Source organism: Piliocolobus tephrosceles, chromosome 4 (genome assembly GCF_002776525.5).
Source record: "Piliocolobus tephrosceles isolate RC106 chromosome 4, ASM277652v3, whole genome shotgun sequence".
In the NCBI taxonomy this organism is placed as follows: domain Eukaryota; kingdom Metazoa; phylum Chordata; class Mammalia; order Primates; family Cercopithecidae; genus Piliocolobus; species Piliocolobus tephrosceles.
Window position 1 is genome coordinate 106,676,477 of NC_045437.1, and position 16,138 is coordinate 106,692,614.

The following is a 16,138-nucleotide window of genomic DNA, read 5'->3' on the forward strand; positions in this document are numbered from 1 at the left end:
GATGTGGAATTGGGACTGGCTCCTGTGTGGCAAGATGACCCTTCCAAATGTCAACCAAAAACTGAAGGTAGAGGGGAAGAATAAGTAAAGGGCTGGGGTGGGAGCGATGAGTCAGTGGCAGCTAGCTTCTTTGAAGTATGTTAAGTAACTCTTTTAAGTACTTTGAGACTTTTTCAAACATCACTGAGAAGCTGTCTGAATTTCTAAATCTACAAAGGAGGGAAATTGGAATACTGCTATTTAAAAAGGTCTTTTTTTTTTTTCGAATTTATTGTTTAGATTCACTTTGTGAAAGGGCCTGTTTTACGGGCTTTACATGTAGACTTGAGTTCTTGGCTCCCACATTTTTAAATTCACAGTTTAGCCTTAGGACTCATTTTCTGGTCCCAGAGCTAAATGACAATGCTAGCAGGCAAGATGTACCTATGAGGTCTGGATGTGTGAAATACTGGTAAAATAAAATGGAACCCTCACTGGTTGGCTTTCAAAGCTTGATCTGAAGTTGGGGTAGGTCTTTATTTGGTCTGAAACTCCCTCCTGGAACTGGAGACTCAGAGCCTTTGCGTTTCCTGGGATGGATTTTTCAGTCATATGCAGGACTGAAATAATTTCGGACTGGCTATATAGAAGTAAGTGTTCCAGAAAAACCATTTGAGTCTTTCATTTACGTATTCGTCTTCCTAAATGAATTTTCTAAGTGCAGTTAATAAGATTATTTTGAAGTCAAAATATACTTTCTTAAGTAAAATCTGTAAACTCATCCTCACTGAATTTGTGGGGTACCTTTAAGAGGAGCCTGAAGGCAATCAGTTTTCACTGTTGCATTGTGCCATCAATAAACATTAACTGAATTTATCATTAGGGCAGGGCAGCTGTGCCAGGCTCTGAGAGAGGGGGATTCCAATAATCCTGCCCTCCTATTAGTAAGGGAGATAAGTCCCAATGCAGTTAAGGTGCCAAAAGATGAGAGCAAGAGGGTCACATTAGTGGCACAAATGACAGATGCTCTGGGAGTACAGAGGAAGGAGACTTTCCTTCCATCTGGAATGATGAGGAGGGAAGGCAAGGGGGTAGGAGAATTAGAGCTGAGCCTGAAGAATAAGTGTGTCACCAACTGGGTGTGTGAGAGGAGGGTGACTTGAAACCAACAGCACAAAGGCAAGAAATCTCATTTCTCGTTGAAGTTTCATGGAGGGAAATTATTGGAAGTTTGGCTGGAAATGTTTTTGATTAAAGACTGCAGTCTGCATGTGGAGCTTGGATTCTACTCTACAGAAGAAAATGGGGGAGTGGCAGTGTGCCCATTAACATTGGTCTGGAAACATGTAAGCATATGAAAGGAAAACGTGTTTTCCTTTCGGGGAAACTTAATATACTTAAGTTTTTGGGAAAACTTAATATAACCACACAATTACAAATAATTGTGAAGGAAAGGGCACGTATATCTCTGAATTTGTGATTTTTTTTTCCTTGCAGCCCCACGATACTTAAGGAAATGATGAAATATACATTTCTTATATATGAGCCTGTTAGCCCCAGAACTCTATAGTGATACAATGAAACCTTATCAGTGAAAGTAGAATCTAGTCTAAGTGTGGACAGAACATTTTTCAGAGTATTAAGGAACTAGCCCCTTTCATTCGTCCACAGCCAATCTACTTCAGAGCCATCTCTAGGGTTTAATTTGTTAACCATAAAACTCAGGAATATTTGTCACCCAGATAAGAGGTTAAAGAATTAATGAGACACATTATTAAAATACTTTTAGCTTTAAAGAGTTCTATTATTTTAAGGTTTAGTAGAAACTTGTCATCATGCAATCTCTTGGGCCTGTGTCATTGAAGTGTAATAATGATGAAGTTCTGCAATTAAGTGACAACTACCCGCAGTGAGAGAGTAGGCCACCTTATCCTGAAACTCATCCTGTCTCCACCATGGGAAATGAGTGGGGTTTCTATGAAGCTGTAGAAACATAAGCACATAGGCACATAAGCACATGCCTTAGTTAGTTCTTGTAGCTTTGACAAGTAGAGGAAACATGAAGCTCTTTGGAATACAAAATTTCAAATTACAGGGGAACCCAAGGGGCAGAGTGGCACGAGAAATAATGGCTGGCCTTTGAAACTATGCACCTGGCTTCATTAAAATGTCTAGAAATAAACAATGAAAATAAAAACTGTTCTAAGTTTAAAAAGAAAACTATCTATTTGAGCACCTGGTTTCAAGGAGCCAGGCAGGAGGCTATAGGAATTTAGAATTTGCCAGGGTTCCAAATAGAAGGCAAACTGTCTGTCTCAGGCTTGCAGAGCCCTGGGAGCATGAAGTCTGATGTTGCCATCTGTGTGATTGTGACAGTCACCTACCTGATGAAGTTTGTAAAGCATTAGACGGTGGCTCATGGCAGTGGGTAAATCTTGTCTAGGGGTGGGAGAAAAAGAAAGGATTGCTAAATGTTGATACCTTTGTTTCTCATCCTTTTTCAGAAGGCACAGTCAGAAATTAAATAATGATGATAATAATGATAACAGCTAACATTTTTTGTGTCATGTGCCAAGTAGGTACTGTAAAACAGCATACCTTCTGTCATTTAATCCTCACAGCCACCCTATAAAGGATACGCTATTGTTATACCCATTTTACAGAACAGGAAAGTGAAGGCTGATGAAAAACTTCTGTCTATCTGGGAGTCTGCATATTATAGTCCACAAGCCAAAGCTAGCCCACTGCCAGTTTTTGTAAATAAAGTTTTATTGGAACACAGTGATACCATTTGTTTATATATTTTCTGTGGCTGCCTTATGGCTGCAAAGGCAGAGTTGAGTAGTTTTGACAGAGACTGTGTGGCCTGCAAAGCTGAACATATTTACTAATGTTCCTTTGCAGAAAAGAGTCGCTGCCGTCTTGTCTCTCTGTAGATGTTGGGTTCTTAACACTATCCTTCCACTTCAGATGGAAGTCCTAAAGCTGTCATTTCAGGGAGTATTTTTATTACAAAAGAGAATGGAAATGATGCAACAGTAATGGAGAGAACACCAGATTGGGATCTGGCGATCTGGATTTCAGTCTCAAATTCTGCAAAAGTAGCTGTGGGACCTTGGAGGAGTCACTACACCTCCTAAGAACTCTTTTTCCTGGTCTACTGATTAAAGCTACACTGCCAACTTTCCAAATTAGAAGGTTTCCTAAACACTTTTTCTGGTTGCAAAAAACTATTTTAGCAGATGAAATAAAATGCATTTTAAGTGATTCTCTATGGCAATGCTTGCAGCTCTTTCCAATAACCTTTTGAAGTCCGACTTCTCCATGTTGTGGTTATGGCACCTTTAGATATTTGGGGATGGGAACAAAATGATCTGTTTAATGCAAAACTTATTTTGGTTTTGTTCTGGTTTTGTAAATGCCAGGGTTTCCTTTCCCAGAAACAACATAAGCCTGAAAAAAAATGTACCTGAAACTTTATCTGGAGTGGTTAAAGCCCAAATTTTAAGAGTAATCTGAAAAATCTTGAAAGGATTACATGAAAACAGCTGAGTTTTGACCTGGGAACCAGCAACCACAGCTCATAAATGCCTTCGGCTTCAGATCAGGGTGGGAAACTGCAGAAGAGGAGATTCTCTTCCATTGAAGTACTAAGAGGAGAAATGTCTTTAGATCTCAAGAAATCTTAGTTTTTGGCTATCTGTGGTTTAAAATCAGTCCTGGTGTAGCTTTGCTCTGAAAGATTAAGGGAAAGGACTGCTTATGAAAATATAATGACTGCTTTGTAAGAAGTGCTTGAGCAATGAGTTCCATATAGGGTGAGTTTGATAAGGTGTCTGCTTATGGGAACTTCACCTTGTTCCACAATGCATGGTGGAGGTTTGAAGCAGGAAGCACGTGTAGTTTGGTGATGCTGTCTTGATTCTTCAATTTAGAGTATGAAGATTTGGAGTGGGAGCAGAGAGGAAGTAATTAAATGTATATCTTTTTAAAATGCAACCTCAGTCAAGTTTGAATCTGACAGAAGTTATGTGTATATTTTAGGAACAGCAAAATGTCAGAACTTCAAGCCCATCATTTGAGAGTGAGCTCCCATTTGGCTAATTTCAGCTGTGTCCTATTGAGACTCAAGTTGGCAAAGCACTGCAAGCACAGAGCCCGTTTACATTTACTTCCTCTGAGAATACGGGGCACAGGTAGCGACTTGAGTGGTGGCTCATGAAAAGATATCTCCATGCCCTAATCCATTGAATCTGTGAATGCAACCTTACTTGGAATAAGGGCCTTTGCGTATGTGATTAAGTTAAAGACCGTGAGAGTCTATCATCTGGATTATCTAGGTGGGCCATGAATCCAATGACAAACATCCTTGTCGGAGGCAGAATAGGAGAAGACACAGGGAGGAGGAAACACGACCATGGCGGCAGCGCTGGGAGTGATGCGGCTGTGAGGTAACCAATGCTGACAGCTACCAGAAGGCGGAAGAGGCCAGGGAGGAGTCTCCCCTAGGGTCTCCAGAAGGGGTATGGCCTGGCTAATAGCTTGATTTGCAACTTCTGGCATCCAGAACTGTGAGAGAATAAGTCCCTTTTTTTCAACAACCCAGTTTGTGGTAATTTGTTACAACAGCCTCAGGAAACAAATGTAGCACCCAAAATACATTCATCCAACCCATCCCACGGCCCCTGTGGAGAAGCACATCAGAGCTTTCCCCACCTCCCTGTGGTCTTGCCGGAGAAGAAAGGGCTGAGGGACTGTGCTGACTCATGATAGACAAGGCGGTGTGCCAGGATGACAGAGGCACAGAACTAGCCAAGAACCGCTCTAGTATTGGATTCATTTGACGGGACTTCTTATTCCACCTGCTTGGAATAAAAACAGGAAGATGTTTTCAGTGATTTGCCTCCATTTACCACAGAACCTTATTCATCCAGTTCCAGTAGATTTGAGTCATCTTCTCAAGATGAAATAAACTGGATACTTGTCAATAGTAGGGAATATGAATAATTTTCACTTCTCAGAAACTATTAATTTTTAGGGCACTTTAAATATGCAGATCAATCTGCACTCTTGAGTCTCACAATAACTCTGTGAAGCAGGTCAGACAGGTATGATTATGAATCCTTTTAAGCTGTGCAACTTAAAGCTAATGAATAAAGCTAGATTGAAAGATAATTTTTCCTCATCCATTGTCCTGCTTAACTGGCTTACTCTCTCTGTAGGGAATGACTGACTGATTCAACAGAGAGTTGACAAATTGAAACCATATTTACCTGGAAATGTCCTTGCATGAGAATAGGGGAAAAAAAGTTTTAAATAGGAAAAACAGAGATACACCCTACCACACGCTGAAACACATGTATATTAAAAATTTATTCTATCTAGAATATAATAAAGATTGCATTTCGCATTGGTGGTGAAGATGTAGATCACTCAATAAATAGTATAGTCTTCATACAGAAAAAATTAAATTGTTTATCTACCTTAAACGATACAAAATAATTTATAGATTAGATATTTAATTGCAAATACATATATACAATAGAAAAAATACAAGAAATGTATTTTAATGACTTGGGAGTGTAGAAGGACTTTCTATGCATAAAATGAACTTAAGAACTGTAAAGAAAAATAGACAAATTTGGTTATAAAAATTAAAAATGATGTGGTCAAAGATGGTATAATAAAGTTAACAGAAAAACAAAACAATATACAGTGGTAAATATTTGCAAAATATGTGCTACTTATTGATTTATTCAGCAAACAGTTTTGGAGCACCAGGTATGCCCCAGACACTACAGTCAGTGTTAGATACTAAACCCTGAATAAGATAAGCAGTCATCATGATCTCATGGACCTTGCCATCTAGCCCACATTGACCAAGTACTTTTGAGTATAATGAGTATTATAAAGGTCAAGCTGGATGCCATGGGAACGTGTGATGTGGATAAGTCTTGATAGGCAAGAGTTAGCATCTCTAAACAACTGACAGAAATCAATGAGAAAAATATTAACCTAGAAAAGTTGAAAAAAGATATGTACTGAAAATTCCCAAATGAAGAAATAATAGTTGACCAATAAATATAGGAAAAGATTTTATCTTTATGAGCAAAGATATTCAAATGAAAATGACATGTAATGTTTTTCCTATCAGATTACTAAAGAATCAAATGAGTTACAACTGCAGGTGATGAGAGGTAGGAACCTGGGCTTTCTCTCATTCTTTGGTAAGAGTGTAAATTGTAGAAAATCATATGATGCCTATCAAGATTTGCAATTTAAAAATCGGTTTCTGTATTCAAAGTGCTATGGACTGAATGTTTGTGTTCCACCCCACTGCAAATTAATGTATTGAAGTCCTACCCCTCAAGGCAATGGTATTTTGACATGCATCTTTGGAAGGTAATTAAGGAGGGATGAGGTCACGAGAGTTGGGGCTTGCATGATGAAACTATCGCTCTTATAGGAAGAGACACCAGAGATTTTTTTTTTCTTTTTCTCCCTCTTCTTCCACTCTGTCTTTCCCTGTCATATGAGGACATACCCAGAAGTCCCGTCTGCAAGCTAGGAAGAGAGTACTCACTAAATCAGCAGGCACCTTGATCTTAGACTCTCAGCCTCCCAAACTGTGAGAAATACATTCCTGTTGGTTAAGCCACCCAGTCTTTGGTCTTTTGCTATCACAACCTGACCAGATAAGACACTGTGTGTGTGTGTGTATTATTTAAAAGCAAGTAACAGGAGAAGTAAGAAAAAATGTAAGTACTACAGTATCAATCAGAACATTATATTGGGGATTGGCAAACTCTACAGCCCATTGCCATATCAAGCCCACTGCCTGTTTTGGAAATAGAAAATATTGGAGCAGAGCCATACCCATTTGTTTTTGTATTGTTTCTGGCTCTTTTTATGCTACAACAATAGACTTGAATAACTGCAACAGAGACTGAATGGGCTGCAAAGCCTAAAATATTTCTTATCTCTTCATTTGTTGACAGTTTGCCAATGCTTCTATTGAGATTAAAACCATAAACAACTTAATATTCATTAATTATGCTTAATTAAAATTATTTTATATTCACAATGTGGAGTGTTATGCAGCAACTGATAGTCTTACATATAGATGTGTAAATATGGCTTAAGAAATTTTGTTAAATGAGAGTTATGGCTCAATATGTGTAGCATAATTCGTTTATGTAAACAATATGTATAAAGAGAGATACATACATGTGTATGCTACCATTTATAAAATGCTAAAGTACTGCACTAAGCACTTAACATAATTTGTCTTATTATATGATTTATTACATGTAACATTCGTATGTGTTAGGTAATATTATTTAATATTTTACAGTTAAGAAATTGAGGGTTAAGAGACTAATTTGTCTAGTCACATAGCTAGTAAGTGACAAAGTCAGAGTGTGAATTCACACTTTTCACCACTGTACTGTGCATAAATGTTCAAAAAGGGTAAACACAAACAGTTTTTACTTGGGGAGTAAGGAAGGGAATGGAAGTGGAATTATAGGGGTCTTTAATTTTCTAATATTCTTTTTTGTGTTTACTGGTAAGAAATGATGGTTGTTACAGATTCAAAGGTGCTTCCATTTTGAAAAAAAGAATGTAGGAAATAATTTCATGAACTTTGTCTGTCTATAAGTCAATATTACTGTCAGTAAATTTTGATACTGTCATATTAATGCCAAATACATTGAAACCTGTCATTTAGGATTATTTTCTAATCATTTTAATTAAGAATGAATAATTGTAGTTCACGAATAAATTTATGAAAAAGATGTTTATCAGAAAACCCATTCAGTTTATAAATGAAGGAAAGAAAGCTTTAACGTCAATTATTTTCTAGGAAACTTGCAAAACAGGGAAAACTAAAATGTCAAAGTCTTGGGTAACCACCATGGATTCTCTAAATTTGCATTATTCAAAGGGATATAATTTTCCTGCCATATCATTTGACAGGCATAGTTGTGGCCTGGTGGAAATAGGTTTACACTGCAAATAAATTAGATTGAATTAATGATCTGGCTATAAATTTTGGCCCTGTTCTTTTACTAGCTAGGTCATTAAATAACAAATAAATTATTTAGTCTCTTGAAATTTTACTTTATATTTAAAATGGGGATGTTAGTCCTAAATTTCTGGGTCTACATACATTAAAGCCTCTAATACATCCGGCACATTGCCAATTATTTGCCATTTATTAAGCATCACTTAGTAGGTGCTTAATAAACACTGGCTGTATCTACAGAGATAGAATTTAGACTGTCAAATAGCAAGTTAAATTGGTCATCTCAGATATTTCTGTCCTCAACTCTACTAGTCCAGAAGGAAAGTGGTTTTCTCGCACTCACTAGCACAAGCCAGCAACAGCACCATCCGGACTCAATGCTCATCACTATGGTAACAACCGTGGTCTCCCTGCTTCCTGCTCAGTGTTTATTCTTCCATTTTCTCCCCCACCTCAAAGCCAGACTCAGCCTGTGGCTCCTACTCAGAAGTCTTTCTAAAAAGAAAAGACAAATTATAGAAAACGGTAATTGGATATAATCTCTTTTTCCCTCAAAGTAAGGTACCACTATGATCCACTTTTTTTTTTTTGGTACAAGGAGCCTAACTAAATATAGTACTTCCATTCTTGTAACAACACATGATTCCCGTGTTTGATGGCGGTAGAAACAGGAAACATGCTTATTGATACTCACTTAATCCTCATGAATTTGCTTGCTAATCTTCAGAGCCCTACTGCCTAGGGACATCCCATGGAGGGGATTGTGGGAGCAAAGACACAGATATAGGAATGCAGTTGGTAGATCTGAAGGTCCATGGGTCCTCTGGCTTTGTAGGAAGAGTAGGTTGACACGGGTGAGGAGGAGGAAGTAAGGCTGGAGTGCTAGATTGGGCCAAGTTGTGAAAGAATTGATACTGTTAATCTTGTCCTTTTCCTAGGAAAAATCATCTCTCTTAATTATACCAAATTCCACTGTCAGGATCACTTAGGTCCTGAATTTCTTATGTTTCTATGATTGTAGCATCTGCAAGAGAACCAAATATATGTAAACTCAATGATACTTGATCTTAAGCAGTTTGCCATCTATGGCCCTTGATGCAACAGTTATACCTGTATAACTTATTTTCTTAGCTTTTGGTTTTCCAAAGGCAGGCCTATCTAGATAATTATTTTTACAGGAATAATATTTTCGCAAATGTTAACTTGACATTTTTCATTTTCAGAAATCACGTTGCTATGCAGCTCTGCACTTATTAAATCACTGGACTTCATTTTATGGGAGGTTGGAACAGAGAAGTCATTTCTTGGCCATCAATGGAAAACCATATTTTAAAAAATTCACAGTGAGAACATAATATTGAAATCCAGGCTTTGCTGAGAGGGGAAAAATGTTGTTTGAATTTGCCAAAATTTCATTTACAAATCAAATGCTAAGCCTAGGGAATCTGGATCACTGAATTTTAATTTAAGCCATTATGTAGAGAGGACCGATATATGCTGCAACGGACATTTCTATCTAAGAATAGGAAAAGCCCCTTATATTTCTGAGAGGAGATGGTTGGGAGGAGTAAAGAGAAGAAAGACAAGCCGTCAGACGTGATTATGCCAGCTCTCTTGTCCCCTTTGGGTAGTAGTTTCTTGGAAGATGTGGTAGAAACATGGTCCAGGACAGTAGGTGTATCCCAGCCTGTGCTTCAGAACATCCCACAGTTGGCGTGGCACTGCATCTAACATGGTGCCAGACTGGATGGCAGAAATGGCTGAGGGAGCTGTCTAGAGGGCTGAGCTTTAGATATCATCTCATTTCTTCCTGTCCTCCAATATTCTGTATCCTTGACATGAATGAGAAATGGAAGAAGCAGTAGACCAGAAGAGGACTAGGGTTAGAAGGAAGAGGTCATGAATGTAGTTAGACTTCAGCAGGGGATGCCAGCATAGCATTTGAGGGAACCAGGTGGGACAAACCACACCTCTGTGGGCACCACCACTGTTTCCTGGGCACAGGACCAAACAAGCTACGTGTTGGAGGCCAGCAAGGACTCAGAGGCAGTATCTATCCCTAAAGACAATTCATTTATTTTATGTGTGATACATAGGCATACCTGTATGTCCAGGTGCCACTTTGGGAAGTATGAGAGGAAGGGAATACTTAGAAGGAGCTTAAACTTTGAATTATCCAAAACTGAGGCATCTTTATATAACAAGTAGAGAATAAATAAAGCTATATTTTCACTCTGAGTGTGTAACTGTTGAACCATCAACATCAACATTCTTAACCACATGGAGAACTTCCTGGAGGATCAGACCTAATAATATGACAGAATTAGAATCAGAATCATAGAATCCCATAGTGATGGGAATCTTTCAGTCCAACCATCGAAGTAACGTGAACCAGGAAAAAACAAGACCACCATGTCCAGCCAGCAGAATGCTATAATATGCTATGATGACTGGAATCCTTGTTAACCAATTCCAGCACCCAGTGAGTATGGATTTCAAATAAAACTATATTCATTGAGTACACTAGATTTTGTAAGGCACCATGCATTCTCTAAGTGAGCGATAAACAGTTGTGATAGACTAGAACAGAAGAAGGGTAAAAATTGCGAGAGGCCTTTGAGGTTGTGTATTTTAATTTTTGTTTTGATCATCTGCATCAGAATCAGTTTAAATGTGTGAGCATGCAGATTCCTGGATCCTAGTCTTCATCAACTGAATCACAAATCTCTAGTGATGGGCTCTGGATATGTTATTATTTTTTATGTATTTTTTATTTTTTTTTAAACCAGTAATTTTTATGATGTAGTCATTTCCAAAGTTGACAAAGAAAGAGTTTAACTATCCCAATTAGTTGTATTGACTGAAGAAAATGTTCACAATCGTGTTGTAGAAATTGTTTTTTTCTAAATTAATAGGATGGTTGTAGTAAATATTTGAGATAGACATATCATGTTTAAATATTTCAATCCCCAAGCATAAAAAATTAATCAGAAGCAAACTAGGATGGAGCTATCAGTCTGGGATTTATTATTGAATAAGGATAATCTCTTCCTACTGGGTTGTCACCAGCATGTCACCCCTCCCTTGAGACCAGCATGAAGGTCGAAGGTCACGCCACTTCTGCAGACTCATTTCATCCCTCACCTGCCCATGGTCACCTGTGTGGTTGGTAAGTCCTTGAGCCCTCAAAGGCCTAATAACTTAGATGAGTTCAGATCCAGAATCATCAGGGATCTGTAACTTTGGAGTGAGAAATTGGCTTTCAAAGCAAGAACCCAGATGAGGAAAATCTATAATGATAAATATTTAAGTGACAAAAGGGTTTTAAGAAATTAAAAGAACGTGAAGTGAAGTGAGTTGTGAACAAAACCTCCGTGCCCTTCTTCTCCGTGTGCCTCAGTTACCCTGGTGCCTGACAGGCTTTGCCCACAGAGCCCAGAGGACCCTCAGCGACGGCCTGCTGTGGTTGTCAAAGCGATGGCCTCGGTTAGGTCTCATTCAGTCCCCAAAGCAGGCCCGAATTTCGTCTGAATTTTCACCTTAAACCCCACACGGTCGTCCTGACAGGTGATGGTAATATAGAAAGCCTTGCAAAGAAGTCAGGTTATCTGATCTGAATTTTTCTCGTCAGCCTGGGCCAGAAACAAGTACCCAAATGTAGCATTTGAAAGATTTCTACTTTCCTCTCCGCCTCCTCGAGAACAGCACGTAACTGCAATGCAGTCTGTACGGCAGGACAGAGGGAAGGAAAAGCCAGAGCCAGGTCTTGAGCTGAGGAGGGCAGAGTCGTGTGGACTGCCCTCAGGACTGGGTGATGCTGTCAGGGAGCATGAACCCCGTGTCCCCGAGGGTCCTGAGCGCTACTCGGCCATTGGATCGGATCACCAGGTGGGTGATACTGCCATTGTTGAGGGAGCAATGGAGCCAGCCTTCGGGAGGAAACTGCAGCGCTGTGCCCTGTCACCGGCAACGAATGACACTGGCGTGACATCGGAAGCTCTCCTAATTATCTTCCCCCTGCTTGGCATGCCCCGAGGGATGCAGTTTCGGAGCGCTGCCTCGATCCGCACTCCATCTTCACAACACGCCCAGTGGCCGCTTCCAGTGATACCCTGCCAGGCTGGCTTGACAAGGGGGCTTCCCGCCCCAGGTCTGTGTGGACTTTGCAGACGTTTGGCAGGTGCCTGTTGCTGAAGCCAGTGGTTTCTATGGGGTGGGTCATGGAGGAATGGACGATTTTATTAAACCTCAACCCCAAGCTTGCAAGTTGGAGTCCAGTTAGTTCTACCGGTTCACGATCCAGCGGGTTGAGACCACAGTCATTTTCCAGGGAGCCGTCCACATGGTATTGGGAACGCATGATGAGGAGGATGTACGCTGTAGTCTTGGCTCTGCAGTGGTCAGTCTGGACGCCAGCTCTTCTCCAGATTCCACGTTCCTCTTCCTTAGGTTGTTCAGAGACAGTGGTTCTCGCCTGTCCCAGTTGGGGTCCCAGACGCTGAGACCCGGCCGCGTGCCCCACACCCAGACCCAGCTGCGCGCGGCTTCCCCACTGTGTCAGCAAAGCAGAACCTCGGAACCAAGCCCCTGGCCAGCCAGCAGGCTGCCAGCCTCAGCACCTGCCGGATCCCCGGGCCGCGGGCTCCCGAGCAGGTCCTGGGCGCTCAATGCCTGGCAGGCACGCCGCCTCTGGATATGCTTTTAAATAACAGATTTGGGCCGGGCGCGGTTGCTCACGACTACCTGTAATTCCAGCCATATAGGAGCTCCACACCAGCCTGGGCAGCATAGCGAGACTACAAAAATGAAAATAAAAAAAAAAATCAGAGTGTGTTGGCACGTCCCTGTCATCCCAGCTACTAAGGAGGTTCAGGTGGGAAAATGGCTTGAGCCTGGGAGTCCAAGGCTGTAGTGAGATGGCGTCTCTGCACTCCAGTCTGGGCGACACAGCAAGACTCTATCTCAGTAAATAAATAAGTAAGTAAATAAATAAATAACTGATTTGTTTTGTGCCACCTACACCACTTATCTAGTCCTAGCTCTCATTTAGCAAATGAGAAAAGTAAAGTCTAGAAGAGCAAATGATTTGGTCCTGATTACTCCACTAGTTAGTGGAAGAGCCAAGATTGTGTCTAATAATAGTCTTTCATAATTGTTAATTGAGAAGGAGAGTGGAGAGACGATGGGGATGGTTTATGAGATATACCAGGCTGGTTAATCTTGTTTTTCTGCTCCCACACTCCAACCCCATGACTCTCTTAAAGTTATTGTTCAAATGAATGTGGCAAGGTTCGTGAACTCTTATAGCTGGGGGTGTGAATTTTCCGTCCCTTGACGTAGGAATTTTCAGAATATCCCAATAATTGGATTCTGGAAGAGCTTGTAAACCGAACTCATACATAGGACTGCTTTATATTGAAACACCAACTTTCTGCATGTTATGGAACACATAGCTCCAGAAGCGAGATCAGTTGTTCGTCTACAAATCTCACTCCCTTTTATTTGATGAGTTAACTGAGGAATACTTATTTCCATATCAGCAGACAACTCTGAATATATAACATATAAACCTCTCTGTTTATATGTTTGTTTTCCCCAAGAAAAGGAAGTTGGCTTTCAGTCCAGAAATTGTTATTATTATTTTATTTTTTGAGAGGCAGAGTCTCACTCTGTTGCCCAGGTTGGAGTGCAGTGGCATGATCATTGCTCACTGCAAACTCAGACTCCTGGTCACAAGAAATCCTCTGCTTTGGCCTCCTAAAGTGTTGGGTTTACAGGTGTGAGCCACTGTGCCTGGCCCAGAGATAATGCTTTTCATAAGACAGAGCTGGAAGCAGATGCAGTTACCAGAGGTCCCTTTAGTTCTACTCTATTTTCCTAAATGCAATGCCGATTCTTGTCTTTGTATCTCCAGAAGATTTTCACGCTTTCCAAATTTCACTTCTCTTCAGTGAAATGCTTTCTCATTTCTAGAGTTATTCTACAGGCAACTTTCACCTGCCTGTTTATATGTTTATGCTTATTTTTACGTCAGCATTGCATTGAACAAACAAGGGACAATCAAAACAATTTTTTTTTTCACAACTGCTGCAAGCACAACCACTCTGAGGGCAGGTTCTTCTCTGTCCCAGATGAAATGAGGGTCAGGTGCCATTGACTTTCCTGGTTACTGTTAGAAAATAAAATATCCTCTAGATACTTTAATCTGCAGAGTAATCTCAGTTTAGTAACCTGGATGTCCAGCCAAAACTCCAAATTTCATCCAAAGTTAAAGTTTCTTTCCTCATCCAGCACTGGCCTGTCAGGGCCCAAGGTGGAAAAGTGTGTGGGAAGTGATTGGCTTCATGATTCCGTCAGTTCTCCCCTGCCCTCCTTCCCAGCTCCCTGACAAGGTAAGAGGAAGGGAGGGGAGGCAAGACGGTGGAAGGAAGCCTTATTGACTGGCATCAATCTGTGATAGACATTTACAGTTGATTTTGTCCTGGAGCATTTTCATAGGTTCTTTGTGAACATCCATTGCTGGAAGTCTCCCTGGATGTGGGCATATGCTTCTGCTGATCACTTTGCCTTTATCTCACAGCCCCCTGGGTATATTGTGGTACACCTCCACTTTTAAATGCAATAGCTTCCTAAGACATAGCCCATTTTTCCTTTGAGCACCTGGTAGGCATCCAGCCCTAGCCATAAAATTAACCTTTAGATTTCTCAGGTGCTAGTCACATACCAGTATGGTATCAGAAGTCACATCACAGGTTCTCCTTGTGGTTTATTTGAAGCCTCCTCACTAGATTTGAAATCAGGAGAAGGCAACATTCATCCCTTTCCCAATGAGGAGTGGAGAGTGCAGGAAGAGTTGAGACTCAGCACTATACCAATTATTCCTAAAGAATTTTTTTCTCTAACTGCAATTTTCCAAGCATTTAATTTCATTTTATATATTTTTTTTTGAGAGAGGCCAAGGTTTGCAAAACCAGAGTTAGACTACATCCATTACACGTTGTCCATAAATAGCCTTGTACATCATTTTGGAACCTGGAAGAAGTTGTTTCTACCTATTGCCTTGGGACCTCAGCCTAAACTGAGACCAAATCTCATTTTACCTTCCTGTTGCATTCAGGTGGAGACAGATCTGTACAACTAGATGGAAATGATGTATACTTAACTTCTGAGCTCTCATCTATCTCTGCAATTTCCTTATGTTTGGGACTTTCTCTTCTCCCCTTCCCTCCTACCTGATAAGGACCTCCACTTTCTGTGAGGTCACCCCCATAACATCTATTTCATGTCATCATTCATTCTTTGATTTTGCAGCTCTTTCCAATTCAGTATTTCCTTGCTTCATATCCCTTCACCCTCAAACTTAGGGATTTTTAACTTCTGTTTGTGCTATCAATTCAATGCAAGATTCCTGTTTAAAAAAAGGTAAGGACTGTAGCTCTTAGAAAGAGATGTTAGAGAAATTTTTCCAATATCCTGGGCCTTTGGTCCCCTTGATACCTTATCATCCAGGCCCTGCAGATTCCTGCTCTCTTCAAGGGAACTCTGCCTGCTTGCAGAGATACAGGAGACCCCTTTTTTGTTGCCCACCTAAGCGTGGTATCAACCATTGAAAGGAAGCATGTTGTGAATTCTATTTGCCGGTTGTATTTCAGCTTGCATGTACTTACTTTGTTCCACTTCTTTACTTGCAGCAGAAGAATAAGGCAAACATTTTTAAAAATTCCTTTGATCAAACAACACAAAACAAGCATAGCCATTTATTTCAGACCAAAATTTTTTTAAGTATTTTATTTATTGTCAAAAATAAAATAGTGGAAATAAATTAAGATGATGTAGGTGCAGAGCTAAGAAGACAGATCAATACACTGAATTATATTATTATCAATTACATATTTGGCCATGTGATAAATGTTATAAATGCTTTCAACTTTCCTCTAGATCCCAAAAGGAACATTTCATTAGACTAATATACTTTGGAAAATAATTTGAATTTAGGAAGCTAAATATTTAGAACAATTTTGATTAGACTGCATGTTAAAAAGGGTTTATATATTCACCATTAGTAATTCCCAATCTAATATTGACAATGAGGAAACTCTGAACAGCTGTCATCTAGAATTCTAAAATATCACT

General features: G+C 40.0%; 1 protein-coding gene across 1 annotated transcript; it reads left to right on the forward strand.

Annotated features, from left to right (window-relative positions):
- Positions 1-10,385: 10,385 nt before the first annotated feature.
- Positions 10,386-12,199, forward strand: LOC111542715. The gene is made up of 3 exons (XM_023212283.1): positions 10,386-10,487; positions 11,075-11,174; positions 11,637-12,199. The coding sequence occupies exons 2-3, from the start codon at positions 11,156-11,158 to the stop codon at positions 12,197-12,199; spliced, it is 582 nt and encodes a 193-aa protein (XP_023068051.1). The 5' UTR covers positions 10,386-10,487; positions 11,075-11,155.
- Positions 12,200-16,138: the final 3,939 nt, after the last annotated feature.